General features: G+C 44.4%; 1 protein-coding gene across 4 annotated transcripts in view; it reads left to right on the top strand.

Moving 5' to 3' along the window:
- FLNB (filamin B) overlaps positions 1 to 20495 on the top strand; it is a 152293-nt gene that overhangs the window by 49311 nt on the left and 82487 nt on the right. For all 4 annotated transcript variants that reach the window (XM_008058541.2, XM_008058540.2, XM_008058538.2 and 1 more), the window contains exons 2-4: positions 15444 to 15692; positions 17733 to 17830; positions 19987 to 20134. In XM_008058541.2, coding sequence (XP_008056732.1) covers positions 15444 to 15692; positions 17733 to 17830; positions 19987 to 20134 — 495 coding nt within the window. The remainder of the gene's footprint in view (positions 1 to 15443; positions 15693 to 17732; positions 17831 to 19986; positions 20135 to 20495) is intronic.

The raw sequence follows: 20495 nt of genomic DNA, 5'->3' as shown, positions 1-20495 counted from the left end.
GCAGATATTTTGATTTATTGTAGAGATGAGGTCTCGCCAAGTTGCCCAGGTGGATCTCGAACCCACGGGCTCAGGCAATCCACTCACCTCAGCCTCCCAAGACGCGGGATTACAGGCTGAGCCACTGAGCCCGGCTGAGTATTATATTTTTAAGTAGCACTAGGGATACTACTTGGATGGTTTTCAGTTATTATGAAAGTAATTTTTGCTAAGTTCTCCCCCCTTCCCTGCATAGGAAGTTTAGCGTTAAGTGGCAGTTGGGTGGAGTTTCTGGAGGTTTCCCCATTCACATAATTTCATGTTCCAGTTACCCACATCTGGGCAACTCCCTCTCTTTCTGTCGATTTGAGCAGCGGTCCAAATTACCAGGTTCCATCTCTGCCTCTTACTTGGCAATATGTGGCCTGTGATGAAAATTGTAACATTAGAAGCTCTAAAGCAAGTCCAGGAAGGAGGAGGCTGGTTTTATCCTGAATGCCCTCAAAATCATTGCCTGTTGTTTAAGAATTACAGGTTGCACTGGAACAATGAGATGTTTCATAGTGTGATTTTTAAGTGAGTTGGTTATCACCAGAATTTCATAAGCACTGTGGTTAAGGGGTGTGCAAAAGAGTGTGCTTCCTTTTAGCATTCTTTATTAGGAACAGTGTTTTGAGAACCTGCTTTTATCATCCTTCATCTGCAAAACTCGTTGATTCCAAGGTTCTAATTTCTTAATCACTGCCACAGAAACAGTTGTAGATTAGAGAAAGTCTCATTTCCTTATTTCCTGTTTTCTTCCTTTTGTGTTTATTGCCTGTCTCTCTGATCCTCACACCTACTAGTTTCGTAAAATGCAACCTCCCAGCCCCGGAGTGTTTGGAAGAAGTGTTTGTAGAGGATCTGAAGAGCAGTTGAAGTAATTGAAAGTATCTTCTTTGGCTAATTTTACCTTCAACTGCTTGTCAGATACAATTTTTTAAAAGTTTCCTGGCCAGGCATGGTGGCTCATGCCTATAATCCCAGCACTCTGGGAAGCCGAGGCAAGAGGATTGCCTGAGCCTGGTGGTTCGAAATCAGCCTGGGCAACTTGGCGAGGCCTCATCTCTACCATAAGATAAAAAAATTAGCCTGGCGTGGTGGTGTCACCTATAGTTTCAGCTACTTGGAAGGATGAGGCAGAAGGATAGCCTGAGCCCAGCAGATCAAGGCTGTGGTGACCATGAGTGTGCCACTGCACTCCAGCCTGGGCAACAGAGTGAGACTCCAACTCAAAAAAAAAAAAAAGTTTCCTAGTCCAATAACATTGGGAAATTCCCTGTGACACTCTGACCTTGCCTTGGAGATGGTCAGTGTATATTTGTATATTAAAGCATCCAAGAAGCTGCAGCAGTTAAAAAATTGTTCAGTCTAGGGTGCTTCCAGTTATTTGTCTGGAAAAACAAGCTAACATCTAGTGAAGTCTTTTCTAAGACATGGTACTCAAGCTAATATTCAGTGTTAAAGGACCAATGACCAATGTTTAAAAACTGTAACAAGTGGTTGAATATGGTGGCTTGTGTCTGTAATCTCAGTGCTTTGGGAGGCCAAGGTGGGGGGAATTACTTGAGGCCAGGAATCTGAGACCAGCAACATAGTGAGACCCTATCCCTAGATACATTAGCTGAATAGGGTGGTATGTGCCTGTAGTCCCAGCTACTCAGGAGGCTGAGGTGGGAAGATCACTTGAGCCCAGTTTACGGCTACAATAACCCTAATTATGCCATGCACTCCAGCCTGGGTGACAGATCGAGACTCTGTCTCTTAAAAAAGAAAAAAATTATAATGGGTATTTTGCCATGTATTTTAAAAATGCAGGTAGTGTGTCAAACCTGTAATTTCACAGGCATAAGAGCTTAAGTTAAGGAAAAAAGAAAAGGTGAGCTGATTTAAGAAAAACACTAGTAAATGGCCCCAGTGGTAATAGGATAGGGCTAGGTTTGTGAGTGTGGTCTGAGGGGTGCTAGACAAATGCTCCTGAGAGCCAAGTTCAGGCAGATCTGCTCTGAGAATTAGACACCGGAGCTGGTGTTCTTGCTGAGTAGGAGGCAGCTTCTGACTCTGGTGCAGACTATTTGGGTTAAGAATTGGTAATATGGAGTTCTGACTGTGGACTGTGTGTCTTTGTTAATGGCAGCAGCTGGTGGTTGGGGTGATGCCTTGTATGTCAATCGTGTGTCACTTGCTTGCCCTATGCTTGGATGCTGCACTTCAGGAATGTTAGAATGTGCTTCCCTTTTAGCAGGGAAGCTGACCTGCCTTGTACTTGGTCTGTTTATCTTATTGCTATGGCTGTTTATCACAAGGCAGAGTTCAGGGGCACAGTGATAAATCTCTTTCAGGAGGATGATGTAACTCTCAATTTTTTTTTCCCTCCTTGGCTTTGGACAAGTTTTTAAAGCCATTGTAATACAATCATGTCCATGTATGGGCTGCTTCCTTTGCAGTCCCGTTTGGGGTTCCAGGATGGAATGGTCAACAGTAGATTCAGGAGTTCTGGCCTGGGTTCAAATTCCTACTCCACTGCTTATCTATTGTGTGACTTTGGGCTTAATTGGCTTGTTCATCAGTTTTCTTAATCTGGAAAATGGAGCTAACAGTGCACTACATAAAGTAGCTGTGAGAATTCAGTCGAGTAACTACTGGGTCAGGCCACTGGTCTTCGTGTCTGACTGGGAGGTTGGGCCTCTGCCTCATGGATAAGTGTACTTAGGGTGCAGGAAAGGGAGGAGCACGAGGGGATGAGGAAGGTGGATGGTTGATTTTTGTTGTTGTTGTTGTTAGCTTGAAAAACATTCCCAAAGGTAGCCCAATGACTCCATCTTCTTGCAATGTAATCTTCAACACCTTCTGCTCCTCAGGCAAGCTGTTCGGAAATGGCAAAGTCCATCTCCTAAGGCGTGGAGACTGGTTGTCCAGGATAGGTGTGTCTGGTGAGGAATGGGAGGATATTTGCCTGACCACTGAGAAAACTGAGCAAAGGAGAGCATCAGAAAGACCACCCAGCAAACCCACAAACCTTCCAGGCACTCATTTACTGATAGGTAACATCACACACAGTGAAAAATCACTTGGAATAAACAGGTGACGGCCATCGCCTCCCAGCCCCCCTCACCCCCATCCCCTACTCTTCTTCCTAAAGCAACTGCATGGATGATGAAGAGATTTTTGTCTCATCAAGAGATATTCTATACATAGATGAACCCAATTATGTAATTCCCGCGGCCCCCTTTTACTCAAATTTGAGCCAGCTGTACACATTGCTTTTGTCATTTGATAAGACCTGCTGATTTTCCCACATTGGTGCCTACAGTTCCTGACAAGCAATTTTGTTAAAATGGAGAATTCTTAATATGTACGTAACTATATTTCTTTCTTTTTGGTTGTGTGTGTATGAAAATGTGTTATAAAAGTAATACATATATAGTTTAAATGTAAAAAATTAAAACAATACTGAAGCAGATAACAACAAAGTAAAGCCGGGCTCGGTGGCTCAGCCTGTAATCCCGCGCCTTTGGGAGGCTGAGGTGAGTGGATTGCCTGAGCCCGCGGGTTCGAGAACCGCTTGGGCGGGCGAGACCTCATCTCTACAATAAAATTAAAAAATTAGCTGGGCGTGGTAGCGCGCACCTGTAATTCCGGCTACGCGGAAAGATCGGCAGAGCCTAGCAGGTCGAGGCTATGGCGACCATGAGCATGCCACTGCACTCCAACCTGGACAACAGAGTGAACTCCAACTTAAATAAATAAGTAAAAATAAAAAACAGAATTGCAAAATCTATACTTTTCTTCAAATTCTCTCCTTCCCTTAATGTATCATGGTCGTCTATACCTCCTGAAACAAATAAATCTTTCTCATTCTTTTCACAGCAGCCTGCTTTTCTCAAGCTTGAATGTAAAGTTTACTTAACCATTTATTGTCCGGGGGGTGGGGAGCACTCACATTTTCTTCAGCCCTTCTCCCTTCCAATTAAATTGTTGTAATGAACTGCTTTAATGGTTAAATATCACTTTAATATCAACCCCCCCCATCTCCATGAGAAAAAAATTTTAGGTAATGTTCTTGAATACTTTGTGCTTCAAATTGAATTTATTGGCCTCACATTTAATTTTCTGTCAGCAGTGGCCTAGCCTGGCCCCTGCAGACTGCTCAGGAATCTACTGGAGGAGTTGGGGTGGCCTGCAGATTTTAGCAAACTGCCAGTTCATTCAGCAACTCACTGAGCAAAGAACATCTTGATTCTATCAGCCTTAATCCTGTGTCCCATCAGGGACATGGCTTTTGTGGTCATTAGCAGATGGAATGCTCATCTGTGTTGGAAGGCTGAGTTCTAGGGCATTTGGCTCTGAGCGGTCTTGAACCAGAATTGAATGGCACTGAATCTTCTCCACAGTGCTAACGGGGCACCATTAGTTGCCAAATTTGTGTGTGTTTATAATAGTACTTGTAGCAGCCTGCATGAATCTGATGGGGCCCTCATCAGTGAGTATGCTACTTGCTTTACATCAGCACGTTGCAACAGCCTTATGAGGTGGATCCAGTTATAATTCTCATTTTGCAGATGAAGAGATTGAGCACAGGGAATTGACCCATTCATAGTCATGCAGCTAGTAAGTTGCTATGCTTGGGAGGTGAGCCAGGCTTTTCTGACCTCCAGGATTGGGTTCTGAACCTCTGCCTCATCACTGACTAACTTGTCTCTTGACTCCTGGGTTACTTGGCCACCAATTATTTCAGCCAGTGAGCTCACTTTTGCTTTGATGGGTTCAGTCCCATCCCTGTGCCATGCTCTTTATTCATGATCATGGTGGTGTGAATTCCACCCAAGAGAGGGAGACTGGTCTCTGGGCTGAGAGAACTCTGTTGGGATTGGGTGGATGTGTGTTCAGAGGCTTCCTCATGTAATCATAGGTTGCAAGGTTCAAATGTGGGGGTACAAATTTGAGCCATCAACTGAGCAGAAGACTTGGCACGGGGAGGAATCATTTGAAAAGTGTTAATGTAGGTAAAGCAGGGTACCTCCTTGTCTGTCCTCTGAGGACTCCCTTTCCTTCGACTTCATTACCTTTCTGCTGGTAATGGAGAGGGCCAGCAGTTATAAATTATTTGGAATTTCCCTCAGCTTGGTTCCCATTCAAGACTTTAAATTGGGAGTTTTGTTCCTTTTATGACTTCACAATCTTTGGGCAGACGGCCATCTCTATAACAGGCTTATATGAGTTGTAACATGAGGTGAGTTACAGGGGAAAAATGCAAACTGATTTCTCTCCCTTCAAACCAAGGAAGCCACCTTGATCTGACTTTGTAACAAGGCTTAACTTTTATGAGTTTGCAGTTCAAGGATAAATACTTATCCTGTTCATTATTATTATTGTTAGCTTCTACTATAATTATAAAAGGAACAAAAAAACTCTCAGAAAACAGCCTAGTAGGAGGGACAAAAAGCCAACATGTTTTCCCCCTCTCCTTAGAAGGCCTTCAATGTCTTACCCTGTGGAGACAGCGGTTTTCATTATAATAAAGTTGTCTTCTCTTTGTGGAGTATTTTAAAGCCAATTTAACTTATTTAAAAGTATAATTGGTATCTAACACAGGGCCTGGAGCTCAGCAGGCAGTTAGGAAATATTTGTTGGACATGAGAACAGAAGATTAGAACAAATTGAGCTTTCAAGTAGTATATGAGTAATCCTAATTTCTATCTTCCAGAGAAAATACAGGCTAATAGGTTTGGGTAAATAAGGGCAGGGCTACATCTTCTCCCAAGTTCCCTGATTTCCCCCAGAGAGTTAGCTGAGCATAGTTTCTGTGCCAAGCAATAAGATGTACACAGGGGACATCCTGGGTGGAGGTGCATGGCCATGATCATTAGAATCCCATTTCCCAGGGCACAGTAGAGGCTGAGTAAATCATGGCTGAGATAAAGGGACTACAATAATCCAGCTGTGACTCCTTTTGTGTCTCCCATGCCTTGTGCTGTTACTTTACAGGTTGCTGGTCACCATTTCCCCCCCTAGGGCCTTGGGGGGTTAGGGATTGTGGGAATGACTGGGAAAGTTAGAAATTCAGAGGCCCTGACAAGTGGAAGTGGAGAGGGCAGAGAAACCTAGTTCATCTCTCAAACACAACGACTTACTAGCTGTGGGACAGTGGCTGGGTCACTTCTCTGTACTCAGTCTCCTCATTCTTAGAATGAGAGTCATAACTGAACTCGCCTCATCTAGCTAGAACTGGGTTTAAATCTAGGTTTTCCCTTGATGTCACTTTGGCAGCTGGCCTCGGGGGCCTCTGTTATGTCATCTGCAAAATGGGGTTAACCATAAATGCCACCTTCATAGGGCTGTGAGGGTTGCATGAGGTGATGCAAGTCTCATGGGGCCTGACCCCTAGGGGAGAAGTCTGGAAGAGAGAACTGCTGTAGTGTCTTGGTTGCTGTTGGTCTAAGAAAAGGTGTTTAGGAGTCTTTCCCAGGCATGGTTCCTCCTACTCTCACTCCTTGCCTGCAGGACTTCCCCATGGCTACACACCACACATCCTCAGGGCAAGCCTGGCTTGGCTCACAGGAGCATGAGCTGCGTTTCAGGTGAGATGGCCTCACCACATGACAAACTGAGCCGGAGTCAAAAGGCTATGAGGACCTCCATTCACAGCCAGCATTTTTGTTATTTCAGCTGGAAATGTTCACAGAGCAGTTGTAGCTGGAAGCTATGAGTAAGGGACTGACTGCCACCATGCTCAGGCCCCACGAGCGCCCTCTGGGGTTTAACCAGAGCCTCCCAGGGGCTGGACTCTGGACCCCTCAGCTCATTCTCAGGTGTCCTTGGGGACCTTGTCCTGCCAGTCTTCCAGGAGAACTGCGTGACAGCAATGTGTTTGTGTAGGGACCTATTGCTCTGAGGTCTAAAATCTAGTTTAGAGTGCACTGCCTTGGCCATTTTGGAGCGTCTTTCTTTCCTAACTTTTTAACAAGGTTAAAATTCTTGTTCTAGCTTTCTAAGGATTTCCCAATAATAGTAAGTGGAAGGACACTTTTAGGCTCTTTAATATACCCGTCTCATTTGTCATTTAGTTCAGTGTGACTTCGTTGTTGGGTATAAAGGAATTCTCAAAAGTGATAAAACTTTTCAAAATTGTCATCGAAAAGAAAACCACTGAGTGATGAAAATGTAACTATTTAAATAAAGTAATGCCCCATAACCAGAAAATAGGGTGTTGGCAACAAATTAGGAAGCAGTATACCATCATAGGTTCTATGACTTGGAAGTTCATCAAACTCTTTGTCCCAAAATAAAAATAAGATATTTATGAAATAATTTGTTCCAACTATTTCAGGCAAAGATTGTCCGGCAAGTGAGAGAGAATAGAATAAATAGTTGGCAAGGTAGGACATTTGAAGTCTGAGGTTATGCATAAGGAATGTGTTATGGGCCTATAGTAGAAATCTCAAATCAGGGATTTGGGAATGTTTACTCAATTCTGCAGAGGATTCCTGGCCACTACTCCCCCACATTATGCCCAGGGCAGGCATTGCTAATCTGCGTAGTGATCACTGAGCCTATGCTCCTCACGTTGTGTGCATGGCAGACATTTGTAATCCATTTTAGCAGTCCTTCTTGCTGAATCCAGATGTGGCTTCAGAATCCTTTTCAAGACAGACTTTTCACTTAATGTACCAACACCATTGGCTGCCTCTGGTCTATTAAATCATCTCTTGAAAAATTACTAACACAAAAAGACCTGCTGAGTGAACTCTGTATTAACTGAATCCTGACATAGTGATGGGTAAAAATTAATTCAAGCAGCTCCTTTGTAATCTTTGAATAGTTCATGAGCAAGAAAGATAATCAGAAATCCAACTGACCTCTGTGCCTCAGTCTACTCGTTTTATTGTGGTCTTGTTTTCTCACTGATTATGATAGGCCCGTATGACTTCAGGTCTTCTAAAGCACAGAACGTCCTCTTATTATAGGTAAGGTTCAACTGCTGTAACAAAGAGATGAGAAAAAAATAACCAAAGCAGTTGTGGAAAGAATGTAAGAGTGTGGGGCTTTTCAGACTTTAGGTTGATGAGCTACCTGATTCTGGGATCCAGGTTCCTTCCCTCACCTTACCTGGTCTCCTGGGGAAAACCAAAGTCAGATGACTATGAAATATAGAGCTCTGGCTGGCTGTGGGGGAGACAGTGCAGGGAGCAAGAACTTCAAAGCAGGCCCCGAAGCAGTGGCAGGCTTCCTCAGACTTACCTTCCATGTTGGTGACACTGACTTCCAAGGGAGGTTGGAAGAACCATCTAACTGGAAACCGCTTGCCTGGGAGGACAGAGAGGAGGAGTAATTTTTTTTTCTTTTCTTTTTTTTGGTTGGAGCAGGGTCTTGCTGTTGCTCAGGTTGAAGTGCGGTGGTACAATCATGGCTTACTGTAGCCTCAAACTCCTGGGCTCAAGCAATACTCCTGACAGCCCCCTAAATAGCTAGGACTACAGGTACACACCACCACACCCTTTACCTGATTGTGGGTGGGAGAATGGGTTGCATCTGGGCTAGGAGGAACTGAGGAGATTGTCAACTGCCTTCTTTTAGTTGAGGGTGCTGTTATGTTTGGATAACTGAGGTCTACAATTCAGCCATGGTTTGTTTGGACTCAGAAAAAAGGCAGGATGGAGAAGAAACTGCAAAACCGACCTGTTACAGGATGCCGCTGCTGTAGACTCATCCATGCAGCCAAGACTGACAGGAAATCCCAGGGCAAACTTGCTGGTCACTACATTGAACTGCCAGGCTTTCACTACCCGCCCCCCCCCGCCTTTGTGCTTTTTGTCTCAAGGTTGATGCAAGCATGTTGGAGTCGGTGGTGATAAGCATAAAATAACAATACCAGCATTTACTGTAGCTGACTGTATGGGGGTCTGAGTGCGGGAGATGTGTTACCACATTTAGTCTTCCCAGAGGTCCTGAGCTATTATTCCAGCACCATCCTTAGCTTACCCATGAAGAAATTCAGGTACAGAGAGAGTGAGTGGTGGTGCTGCAGAGCCTGCACTGCCCCCACCCCAGCCCTCCCTGGCTTTCTTTCTGTGCTACATGTTTGTTGTGTTGCCTGCTAGGGGTGCAGAGGTGGCCACAGCCTGGCACAGTTAGAGTTCTGTCTGAAAAGCCTGTGTGTGTGTGTTTTTTGCATCCACTCTCAACCCACTTGCTGCCTCTCATGGGGCACTGGAGGAGAAAGGGTCGGGAGCTGAGTGTGTGGCAGACTCTCCCCCAAATGGCCAAGTGTGCTAGGCTGTGGGGACAGTGGAGAGCAAGACTGGCTGAGTTCCTTGCTTTGTAGAGCTGACACCTTAAGTAAAGGAGGCAGAAGTGACACAGGTGACTATTTAACCACAACTGTGGCAGGTGCACTAAAAGAGAAAGGGCATGAGGCATCAAGGGAGTGTTAACATGGAACCTATTCTGGTTTTGCAGAGTTGGATATGGATGAGGCATCAGCCAGGCCAGGGGCAGGGATGGGGAAGGAATTCCAGGCCAAGTAGACTGGGAGCCAAGGATTGAGGGTGAATTGGGGCATAGTGAAGCTGGTAAGTCAAGATGGGGCCAGGCTACTCTTTGGGCCATATTCTCTCTCAGGGAAGTTGGATCAAATGTCTGTAGTTTGGTTCCTGGGTGATTCTTGGTGCCTCTGTGGGGATTTCAGGCCATGTTTTTTTCCTCAACCACCCAGCTCTGAAGAGTCTTTGCAGAGGCCTAACATGTTCCAGGTTCACAGCAGCATTATGGGTCAGTCTCCCCTTTGAGCAGGGGCTAAGGTCATGGCCTTCCTAATGAATTGCTTGACTCAGAGTGGTAACAGATTGAACATTACAATTGCCTGTTGGTGTACAAGGTACTTTCTTTCTTAGTTGAACATAACACTTGGATTGTGGCTTCTGGGCTAAGGAAGAGTGTTTGGCACATAACAGGTACTCACATATTAGGTAAATGAGTACAGAGGGGAGGGAGGGAACATTCATTAAGCAGCCTGCTGTGCGATGGGCATTGTGCTTGACTCTTGGTATTCTCAAATCTACCTGCTCTTTACAACAACCTTGTAAAGTTGTTGTCTATGGTCATGCTCAGAGCAGGTGGATGGATTGTTCAAAGGAGCATATCTAGTTAGGTGACTGGTTCCTAAGCCTGTACTTGCAACCACTCCATCATATTGCCTTTCAGAGGTAATGGGATTGAGAGGACAAGAAGCAGAGTATATGGCATCCTGCTCTCCAGACAGCCAAGTCATATTGCAGAGCATGGTCTTGGTGGTCGGTCCCAAGCACACACTCCATCTCTCCTTGATTCCTGCAATTAATCATTTCTTGGCTGTTTCTGATGCAGCAGCTGAATTTCTTTCCTTTTTTTGAGTTGGAGTCTCACTCTGTCACCCAGGCTGGAGGGCAGTGGCACGTTCCGGGCCGCCGCAGCCTCAACCTGCTGGCCTCAGATAATTCTTCCACCTTAGCCTTCCAAGTAGCTGGAACTACAGGCACACACCACCACGCCCAGCTAATTTTTTGATTTATTGTAGAGATAAGGTCTCGCCATGTTTTCCAGGCCAGTCTTGAACCCGTGGACTCAGGCAATCCTCTCACTTTGACCTCCCAAAGTGCTGGGATTATAGGCGTGAGCCACCAAGCCCAGCCTAGCAGCTGAATTTCTGACCCAGCAGGTGAGTTGTGGCCAAAGGATTATCTCTTGTCTTTATCCAGGAGAGCAAAAATGTGGAATGGTGTCCATCCATGTCCATGCCTTTCCTCAGGGGCCACCACCCCTGCCAACCTGGTTAATCAGTAACAGCCAGGAGATACGGTGCTGGAGTTGACTTCTGGGAACTCCCTGGATGGTGCAGTGCTGTAATGTAGTAGGCGTACAGATAATGGATCTGGCTCCTTTCTCTGTAAGTAGAGAGATGAAAAACCACCATCTCCCTGACCTCTGATGCTTCTAGAGATTGCCTAAAAGTAACTGGTTTCCATTCCTATGAAAACACCCACTCCAGAATATTCCTTAACTGATGTACAGAGATGATGTGCAAGCATTCCATCCTAGTAGTTCAAATTAACTTTCAAGCTATTAAATACAAAACAAAACACCACCCTCACTTATAAGCAGCACTGGATAATTTTAAGTAGTTTGAGAAAATGTGTGTAGTTTGAGGGTCTGCGTTGTCCAGAGCCAGGGTCAGTTATGTGGGAGTTATGATTGGCTGGATTTGGGGAGGAGAAACTCATGCTCCCATTCCAGTCCATGGAAATCTAAGCAGATTCTAGGAGATTGGGCCGACCTGGTGGGCATTGGTTTATTTTATTTCTGAAAGAGGCCCTTGAGCAAATGAGAAACTTAGTGTGGAATCCTGCCGAGAGGCTTCCCTCTGGCTGATCTGGCCTTTTCCTTCTTTTACATTTCTGTTCCATGTTGTACATTTGGCATAAACATTGCAGAACACACTACGATCCAGAATGCTGTAATCCGTAGTGATGGTAGACATTGATCCTGCGAGGCTATGAAGCATTTTGTTTTCAAGGGATGGGTAGTCTCTTATTTCATGTGGATGGGAACAGGGAGGTCTTTCGGGCAAGTTGCCAATATATTTTTTTTTTTAATTGTTCCAAGAGTTCAGTGAAGCATTTGAGCCCCCACCTGTCAAAATCACTTTTGGAATGAGGACCGCACTCCAACTTCTTAGAATAGCCAAAGGATGGTATTATTTATCCCAATGAGACTATAATGGGGGCTTTCCTGTTTGGACACCCACCTTGAATTTATTGAAAACAGAAGTTCTGGGCATTGTATTTTTCATAAATTTGGCTCAGACTTTTAACAGGGTCATATTTCCCCAAAGTCTTTTTGAAAAAGATTCGTGTCTTATTCCTTTAGATCAGCATGGGTAAGTTGAATAAAAATGGAGCAAGCTAGTTTCATGTTTTGATTTATGAATTAAATCTGCAAGTTTGTTTTTGAGAAGGATTTAACATATAACTTGAGAAAGTTTGAGTTTTGCAGCCTGATGCCTGTAGCTGGATGAGGGTTTCTGGCCCTTGGCCAGTATAAGAGATCAGTGCTTTGCAGATGCCAGGCCACTACTGTTACCCAACAGTATATACATACTTTATTTCCGTGCCCCCCCCCCCCCCCCTTTTGGCCCACCCTTTTGAAGATTGCATTTTTCCTTTAGCTTGAGTAAAGAAAACTGGCATGGAAACTTGTTTGATCTGGAATTTCCGATGATCAGTAAGTAATAGTAACTCTGTAATCAATAGCACTTAAAAGACAACCACATAACAGGACATCTAATCTAAAAAATTCAGTCACAATCAAGAGCTTCCAGCTGGAGAAATGTCTGGTTCCCTGGGATGAATTCCTCGGATAACCAAGTTCTGTGCAGGACCTAGGGTTTTATGGAGACCATTGTTACCTGATTGACCACAGGACCTCAAAAGCAGGGCTGGCTTCATGGTCTGGCCTGTGTGCTCAAAGGGTCCCGCGCTTGGTTTAATGCTCTGCTGTTGCCGTCTTGAAGTTCTTAAGATTTGGACAAGGAGCCCTGCATTTTAATTTGTCCATGGGCCCCATTAATTATGTGGACAGTCCTGCTTCAAAGTTAATATCTGTGCAATTCATTACCTTGCACCAATATAATGGGTACCTTAACTCTGGGTACCTTAACTTTGAGTGAGGATTGCTTGAATTTATTTTGTCTCACCAATCATGATAATCTTCAGTTTGTCCCGTTCAGCTGATCAAGTTTTATTATGGCTGTATCTGCAACTGTGAAATTACCTCTGATTCCTCTCTGATGGTTTGGATGTGGGCTTTGAAAGAGGGTCTTTTGTTGCAATAAGATGTAACAGTAATCAGGTTAACTTTAAAGAAAGCCTTAGCCCTTTCAGTTTTGAGTGGCATACTATGCATTTGTTATCAACATGTGAGTATGTTTTTCATGTGGTTGTAGTTGGGGGTTTCATTAAGTGCAATTTGGTGTGTATTTAGCCAGCATTCAAGTAGCTTGTGGTGGGTGGGGGATTCCAAGATGCAGATGTCTCAGTTACTCCCCAACAGGCTTCCTAGTTCTGGAGTGGGGCTGGGAGGCCAAGGAGTGATAGACCATGTCTTCCGGGAGGACCCTGGAATAGTCACACGTACACTGGTAGGAGCAAAGCGCCACTAGCCGTAGGATCTGCTATTTGAATGATGAGCCAGGGCTTGTCCCACAGGTGGATGGGGTGAAAGCTCTTCCCATCAAAGGCTACAGAACACATGGAGAGGTCCAGGGGTTCAGAGCAAGATGTAGTCCAGGAATGGGAAATCTTTATGCTTGTAGTGTGGTGGGTGGGAACCACAGGGGTGGACAGCAAGCTGGGTGGAGATTGTGTAGGTTCTGTGTAAGGCGTTTGGCTGTGGATATTGCCATGGTGAATTTGGACTCCCAGAGGTACCTGGCTAAAAAGATGGTTCTGGAGCTATGTGAGCTTTATGACTGTCAAAGACTGAGAGGAGAGACAGGGCTACAAATTAATTGGGAGGGCATAGAAAAGGATTTTCTAAAAGATTAAGGTAGAGATAGAACCGACACATTGTAGAAACTGTACCAGGGGTTTGAAAGAGGAATCCAAGTGGTTTCTAATGTTTTTATCTTGGGGTCCTAGTAGGATGGGGGCAGCTATGGAAGATGTTTGGTGGGGAGGGGGAGGGAAGGGAGGGAAATCTGAAAGGATAATGCTTGAATTTTGACAGGTACAAATGGGGGTTAGAAAGAGGACAGAGAGCTGCAGAAAAGCCCAGTGGAGGGTAAAGCAGAAACAAAGGGCAGTGAGGATCCTGGAAGGTGCTGGCCAGTGGTGTGGTATGTTCTGTTAAGCAAGGGGAGGACTAGAAAGGGGCCATGACTTCAGCTAGTCACTTATCCTCCTGGCAACAGAGACTTGCCCAAGTGCATTAGCGTAACTGTTCTTGGCTTCCTCTTGTGAATGACTGACTTGTCAAAGCAGCAAAGATGAAAATGATTGGTCATGCCCAATGTTGGTGAGGTAGGAGGGGAAACTGGCCTCTTAAACCTGTAGATGGGAATGTAAACTTTTTATAGGAAAGAGATGTCTAGGACATGATTTGTGAAGAGAAAAAAATTTAGACCAATTGTATTATATACATTCAGGCAACAAACACATATATACGTGCATGAATACAAACACACACAATCTAGTAGACTACATCTACCAAATTAGCAGATGGCTGCCTCTGGAATGCAGTCACCCTTTTTTATTGTCTGTATTTCTGAAATGATTTCATTACATTTTTAAAACCCATTTTATTTATTATTTTTATTTTATTTTATTTTATTTTATTTTTAGTTGGAGTCTCACTCTGTCTCCCAGGCTGGAGGGCAGTGGCATGCTCCCGGCCACTGCAACCCTGACCTGTTGGGCTCAGGTGATCGATCCTTCCTTCTCAGCCTTCCAAGTAGCTGGAACTACAGGCACGAGCCACCATGTCCGGCTAATTTTTTATTTGTTTATTGTAGAGATGAGGTCTCACCAAGTTGCCCAGGCTGGTTTTGAACCTGCGAGCTCAGGCAGTCCTCTCACCTCAGCCTCCCAGAGTGTTGGGATTATAGGTGTGAACCACCGTGCCTGGCCTTATTTTTAAATATATATATTATATTTAAATATATATATATATATGGGTTTTTTTTGAGTTGGAATCTCACTCTGTCATCCAGGCTGGAAGGGCATGCTCACGGCCACTGCAGCCTCAACCTGCTGGGCTAAGGTGATCCTTCCGCCTCAACCTTCCAAGTAGTTAGAACTACAGGCATGCACCACCACACCCAACTAATTTTTTTTTTTTTTTTTGAGTTGGCATTTCACTCTGTTGCCCCATGTTGGAGTGCAGTGGCATGCTCACGGCCACCGTAGCCTTGACCTGCTGGCTCAGGCGATCATTCCACCTTAGCCTTACAAGTAGCTGGAACTACAGGCACATGCCACCATGCCTGGCTAATTTTTTGATTGATTGTACAGCTGAAGTCTCACCAAGTTGCCCAGACTGGTCTCTAACCCCTGGGCTCAGGCAGTCCTCTCGCCTCAGCTTCCAAAGTGCTTGGATTATGGACTTGAGCCACCATGCCCGGCCTAAAACCCTTTTTATTATGGAAAACTTTAAGCATACACAAAAGTAGAAACAGTGGTATAATGCATTCTCACGTACCTATGACCAAGTGACACCTGTTAACAACATTTTGGAATCACATTTTATGTATTCTTAGCTTCCAGATATTTTAAAGCAAATTTCAGGATCTCAATCTGGTTCTTTAACGGATAAGACCTCCATTCATTTTTTACAAGCATGGTTCACACTTGTGTAAACCAAAGAAATGACTAGGCCTTTGCCTCTCTCCCCAGATAGCAAAGCCATTGTGGATGGGAACCTGAAGCTCATCTTGGGCCTGGTGTGGACACTGATCCTCCACTACTCCATCTCTATGCCAGTGTGGGAGGATGAAGGGGACGATGATGCCAAGAAGCAGACACCAAAGCAGAGGCTCCTGGGATGGATTCAGAACAAGATCCCCTACTTGCCCATCACCAACTTTAACCAGAACTGGCAAGACGGCAAAGCCCTGGGAGCCCTGGTAGATAGCTGTGCTCCAGGTGAGTACCCATGGCTACCTGAACCAGACTGTGGGCGTGGGGGCCTTAAATGGCTTGGTTTTCAATGGGAATGCTAGTGTTGCTATGATTGATTTGTTTCTCCTGGTTTCCGCCCATTGTAAGACAGGTAATAGAATGAAAATCGGCTCTGTATACCCTTCCAGGAGCAGGTCTTCTAGGTATATCCATAGATGCGTTTGAGCATTGAATTCAGTCATTTATTCAAATTCCCAATGGAGGCCTTGGTGCTTAGAGCAGGCCTTAGGGTTTCACTTCCAGACTCCAATGTCCTGTGTGTTCCCACACTGGTGCCTAGTTACCCATTGGCTTCAGAGAAACATATGGCCCTGTTAGGTGGTTTGGCATGAAAATCTAAAAACTTCCATGGAGTGGGAAGTACCCATTTTTATTAACTACTGGTTTGACTATACATGGTTTTCTCCGCCCTGTTCTTTCTTCATTACTGTGAAATAGTGCTTGGTCAGGATCCAGTTGGAGCCTTTTCCATCCTTGATGGCCTTCTCTTTGCTGAATAGCGGTCGCGTGTATACCAAAGTTGTAATTATCCTCACTGGAGGATTTAGATTGATGGGTAGAGTTTGCTGATACACACTCAATAGAAAAACCAGAGGCAGTATTTACACATGCCCCTTCAGATTGATTTTAATTATTTTTTTGTTTTTGAGTTGGAGTCTCACTCTGTCGCCCAGACTGGAGTGCAGTGACCACTCCCGGCCACCGCAGCCTCGACCTGCTGGGCTCCGGCGATCCTTCCACCTCAGCCTTCCGAGTAGCCAGAATTACAGGCGCACACTACCACACCCGGCTAATTTTTTGATTTTTTTGTAGAGATGAGATCTCACCTGACCAGGTGGGTTTCGAATCCACAGGCTCAGGCAATCCACTCACCTCAGCCTCCCAAAGGCACGAGATTATAGGCTGAGCCACCGAGCCCGGTGGATTTTAATTTTTAAAAAATCTACTAATAATCATATTTTCCATTTACTGAGTGCACGGTATATGCTGGACACCTTAGTATTTAGTAAGCTAGTGGTTCTCAACATGCACAAGGCAGGACTAGCTGGTGTCAGTTGAGTGGGGAAGGAGGGTTGCCTCAAGGCCTCATTCTTCCCTGGGACCCTCTAAATTGATATCATCTAGGAATAATCCCAAGTGTAGCATTAGTTTATTTCCTAGTGTCCTCTTCCTTACTTACATGTAAAGACACATTTTAGGATACCTCTCTCCATTTTAAACCTGGAAAATTTTGCTCTAGTCCTATATTCTTGTGTTTACAAAAGCTTTAAAGATAATTCTAGCTGGACATGGTGGCTCACACCTGTAATCCCAGTACTTTGGGAGGCAGAGGCGAGAGGATTGCTGAGCCCATGGGTTTAAGAACAGCCTGGGCAACATGGCAAGACCTTGTCTCTACAATAAATCAAAAAATTAGCTGAACATGGTGGCATGCACCTGTAGTTCCAGCTGCTTGGAAGGCTGAAGTGGAAGGATTGCCTGAGCCCAGCAGGTCGAGGCTGCAGTGTCCATGATCGTGCCAGTGGCACTCCAGCCTGGGCAACAGAGTGAGACCCCGACTCAAAATAAATAAATAAATAATTATAATTATAGGTTTGTGCCTTTGAGCAAGTGGATTTTTGAATCACATAGGATGCTAGTCCAGTCTTTTTAGATATATCTAGGCATAGGGTCAAAGATTTCTCCTGCAAAAAGGCATCAGGCTTTTTCCAAGTTTTATCTGTTAATACCACACCTTCAAGGAATGGATACTCCCTATCTTAATGTAAGAAGATTGTACTTATAGGAGAAGTGGAGGATCCTCCTCAGCTAGTGGAGGATAGTTTGTATCCTGGCACTTTCATGGCTAATACTTTTTACCTGTTAAATACATAATTCACTGGGATTTTTTGGAAGAAATTATTCTCTGAATTAAGAGACCAAATAGATTTAGTTTAGTCATGTGACTTTCTTTAATGCCTTGGTCAAGTAATGCTAAAAGCACTTTCTGTGTTATGTTAACAGGTCTGTGCCCAGACTGGGAATCCTGGGACCCACGAAAGCCTGTGGATAATGCACGAGAAGCCATGCAGCAGGCAGACGACTGGCTAGGTGTCCCACAAGTACGTACAAGTGTGCCATGTCCCATGAGGCTGCCCTCAACCACTGGCTTGTTCTGTCACTCTGTGGTTACCTTTCTGGGTCAGGCAGGCAGTTTGACCTTTTTGGCATTCAAACTTCAAAAAGCATTCCTGTGATATTCTTGCATCTTTGTCAGTCTCCTCATAATAATAGGCTCTCAATGACTTAGATGCTTGTAAATCATCTAAAAAACTGCACACCACTCTTCTTTGTTACATACTGGAAATTTTCAACTTCAGTTTTTTTTTTTAGTCAGGGTCTCACTCTGTTGCCTAAGCTGGAGTGCAGTGGCATAATCATGGCTCACCACAGCCTCAACCTCCTATGTTCAGGTGATCCTTCTGCTTCAGCCTCCTGAGGAGTAACTGGGATACAGGAGCATGCTACCATGCCCAGCTAATTTTTAAATTTTTTTTGTTGAGATGAGATCTTGCTATGTTGCCTAGGCTGGTCTCAAACTCCTGGGCTCAAGCAATTCTCTCACCTCAACCTCCCAAAGTGCTGGGATTACAGGCATGAGCCATCGCGCCCAGCTACTTCAAATATTTTAAAGGCTATCTTTAAATTCCAAACTGCAATATGGAGTATAACTATTAGGTTGAGCCATAAGAAACTGCCAATATATGATCATTTTTTAACCTATATTTAAAAAGGTAATTTTAGTCCAGCATCTGAGGGAAAGAAAGTCACAGGACTTAGAACTTTAAAAAGAATATAAACCAGGATAACCCACCATTAATGGAAATTGTGGAAGAATTTGTATTGACCATAATCCTATCACAGGGTATAACAAGTAAGTCTTGAATATCATCTACAGTAGGCACATTGCTTAGCTGAGGTCTATTCTTCCCTAGCAGGGAGGAAAACCAGTATTTTCCCTATGAAACTCCCCCTAACAGTTAAGAACCATGACTCCCATGTCAAAGTCCTGGTCAAGGAAAGTTGTAGGGAGCCAGTTCCATGGGATTGATGACCTTGCTGTAGGGTTCTGTTAAGGTCTGAGTTGGAGTTCAGAGCTGAGCTTAGTGTATTTTGTAACAAGACTCCTTGGAAGGTAGAAAAACATGCCTGTTTCTTTGGTTTGGTTTTGGAGTCATGTCTCTGCTACATTGCCCGTTTCTTGGCTTGCTCCCTCTCAGGAAGTGGTGTGGTATGTTTTTCATCTCCGCTTAAACATAAAACCATCTCCTTTTGACGTTCATGTGATGTTGGCAGGATGAAGTTGTTGAAGGAGCTGCCTGGAAGAAATGCCAAATCAACGCACTTCCTATTTTTTATGGAATGCATTGAAGGCGACTGTTCAAACCCAAGCAGCTATTTTATTCCCGTAGGCTAATTGTCAGAAGGTTTGCTGGTGTTTTTTATCACAGAGAGAGGGAAGTGGGTCCATCTGTTGTTCATTGCACTTGGTTAACCTGGTTCATGAGACAGAGCCTTCTGTTCACCAGAGGAAGTGTGGCTTAAGGACTCTTTAGCACCATTGCTGGAGGCTGGGAGGACAGGACTTCGCGTGCTGTTAGGCCTGGGTCAGGCATTAGCACTGTGGTGGTGGTGCCTACGGGGAGGTTACCTGTCCAGTGTGGGTTTAATCTTGTTCCTGAGACAAATTATCAGTGAAAATTCACCCCCCCATGTTTTAATGATGCCTAATACATTGAGATCACATATCTATTATGTTAGATGTCATATCTCTTTGGTTTTATTTCTATTTTTTAATTAATAGAGTTAATAAAGATGTAGACAATGGATATATGAGCAGAGGAAAAGGCCAGTTAATAATCTGCTTTTTTTGTAACATGCTCTAATCCCACATGTGCTAATTTTCTTCCTCCTGACTTGCTGTAGCTTATTCCTTTATCCTTTCTGGAAGGTTTGACCGGGGAAATAAATGGACTTTAGGGGGTATTGAATCTCTGGGAATTTGGAGAGGGTCCACCAGCTTCCAGAGGGGTCAGTGACACCTCTAGGAGATTAAAAATTCCATCCTGGTGCGTTGGTTTAATGTAATCTCACTTACCTGAGAAGCCAACTCATTTTCCTAATATTTGTAGTGTTTGGTTTAAGAAACATTTGCAAAAACTTCAGCAGCTGCAAAGTGGTATGTTCTAGACATTCATTCACCATGTCGTTATTCTAGGTCATCACTCCTGAAGAAATTATTCATCCAGATGTGGATGAGCACTCGGTTATGACTTACCTGTCCCAGTTCCCCAAAGCCAAGCTCAAGCCAGGGGCTCCTCTTAAACCTAAACTCAACCCAAAGAAAGCAAGGGCTTATGGCAGAGGTAAGTGCTGGTCCTGTTGGATTGGAAACTTGTCTTCTCGTATTGGAGATTATTGTGTGGCTTCAGGAGGACTGTTCTCAGAATTGAGAATGTATAGGCTTAATTCATTTTGGGGTTTTTTGTTTTTTGTTTTTTTGAGTTGTAGTCTCATTCTGTCACCCAGGCTGGAGGGCAAAGGCACGTTCCCAGTCACTTCAGCCTCTACCTGCTGGGCTCAGGCGATCCTTCCACCTCAGCCTTCCAAGTAGCTAGAACTACAGGCACATGCCACCATGCCTGGCTAATTATTTTTTGATTTATTATAGAGACAAGGTCTCATCATGTTGCCCAGGCTTGTCTTGAACCCTCAGGCTCAGGCAAT

Source organism: Carlito syrichta, unplaced genomic scaffold (assembly GCF_000164805.1).
Source record: "Carlito syrichta isolate Samal-C Ts95f unplaced genomic scaffold, Tarsius_syrichta-2.0.1 Scaffold303376, whole genome shotgun sequence".
Lineage (NCBI taxonomy): Eukaryota > Metazoa > Chordata > Mammalia > Primates > Tarsiidae > Carlito > Carlito syrichta.
The sequence above is the reverse complement of the archived record's forward strand: the minus strand, read 5'-3'. Positions and strand labels throughout refer to the sequence as shown.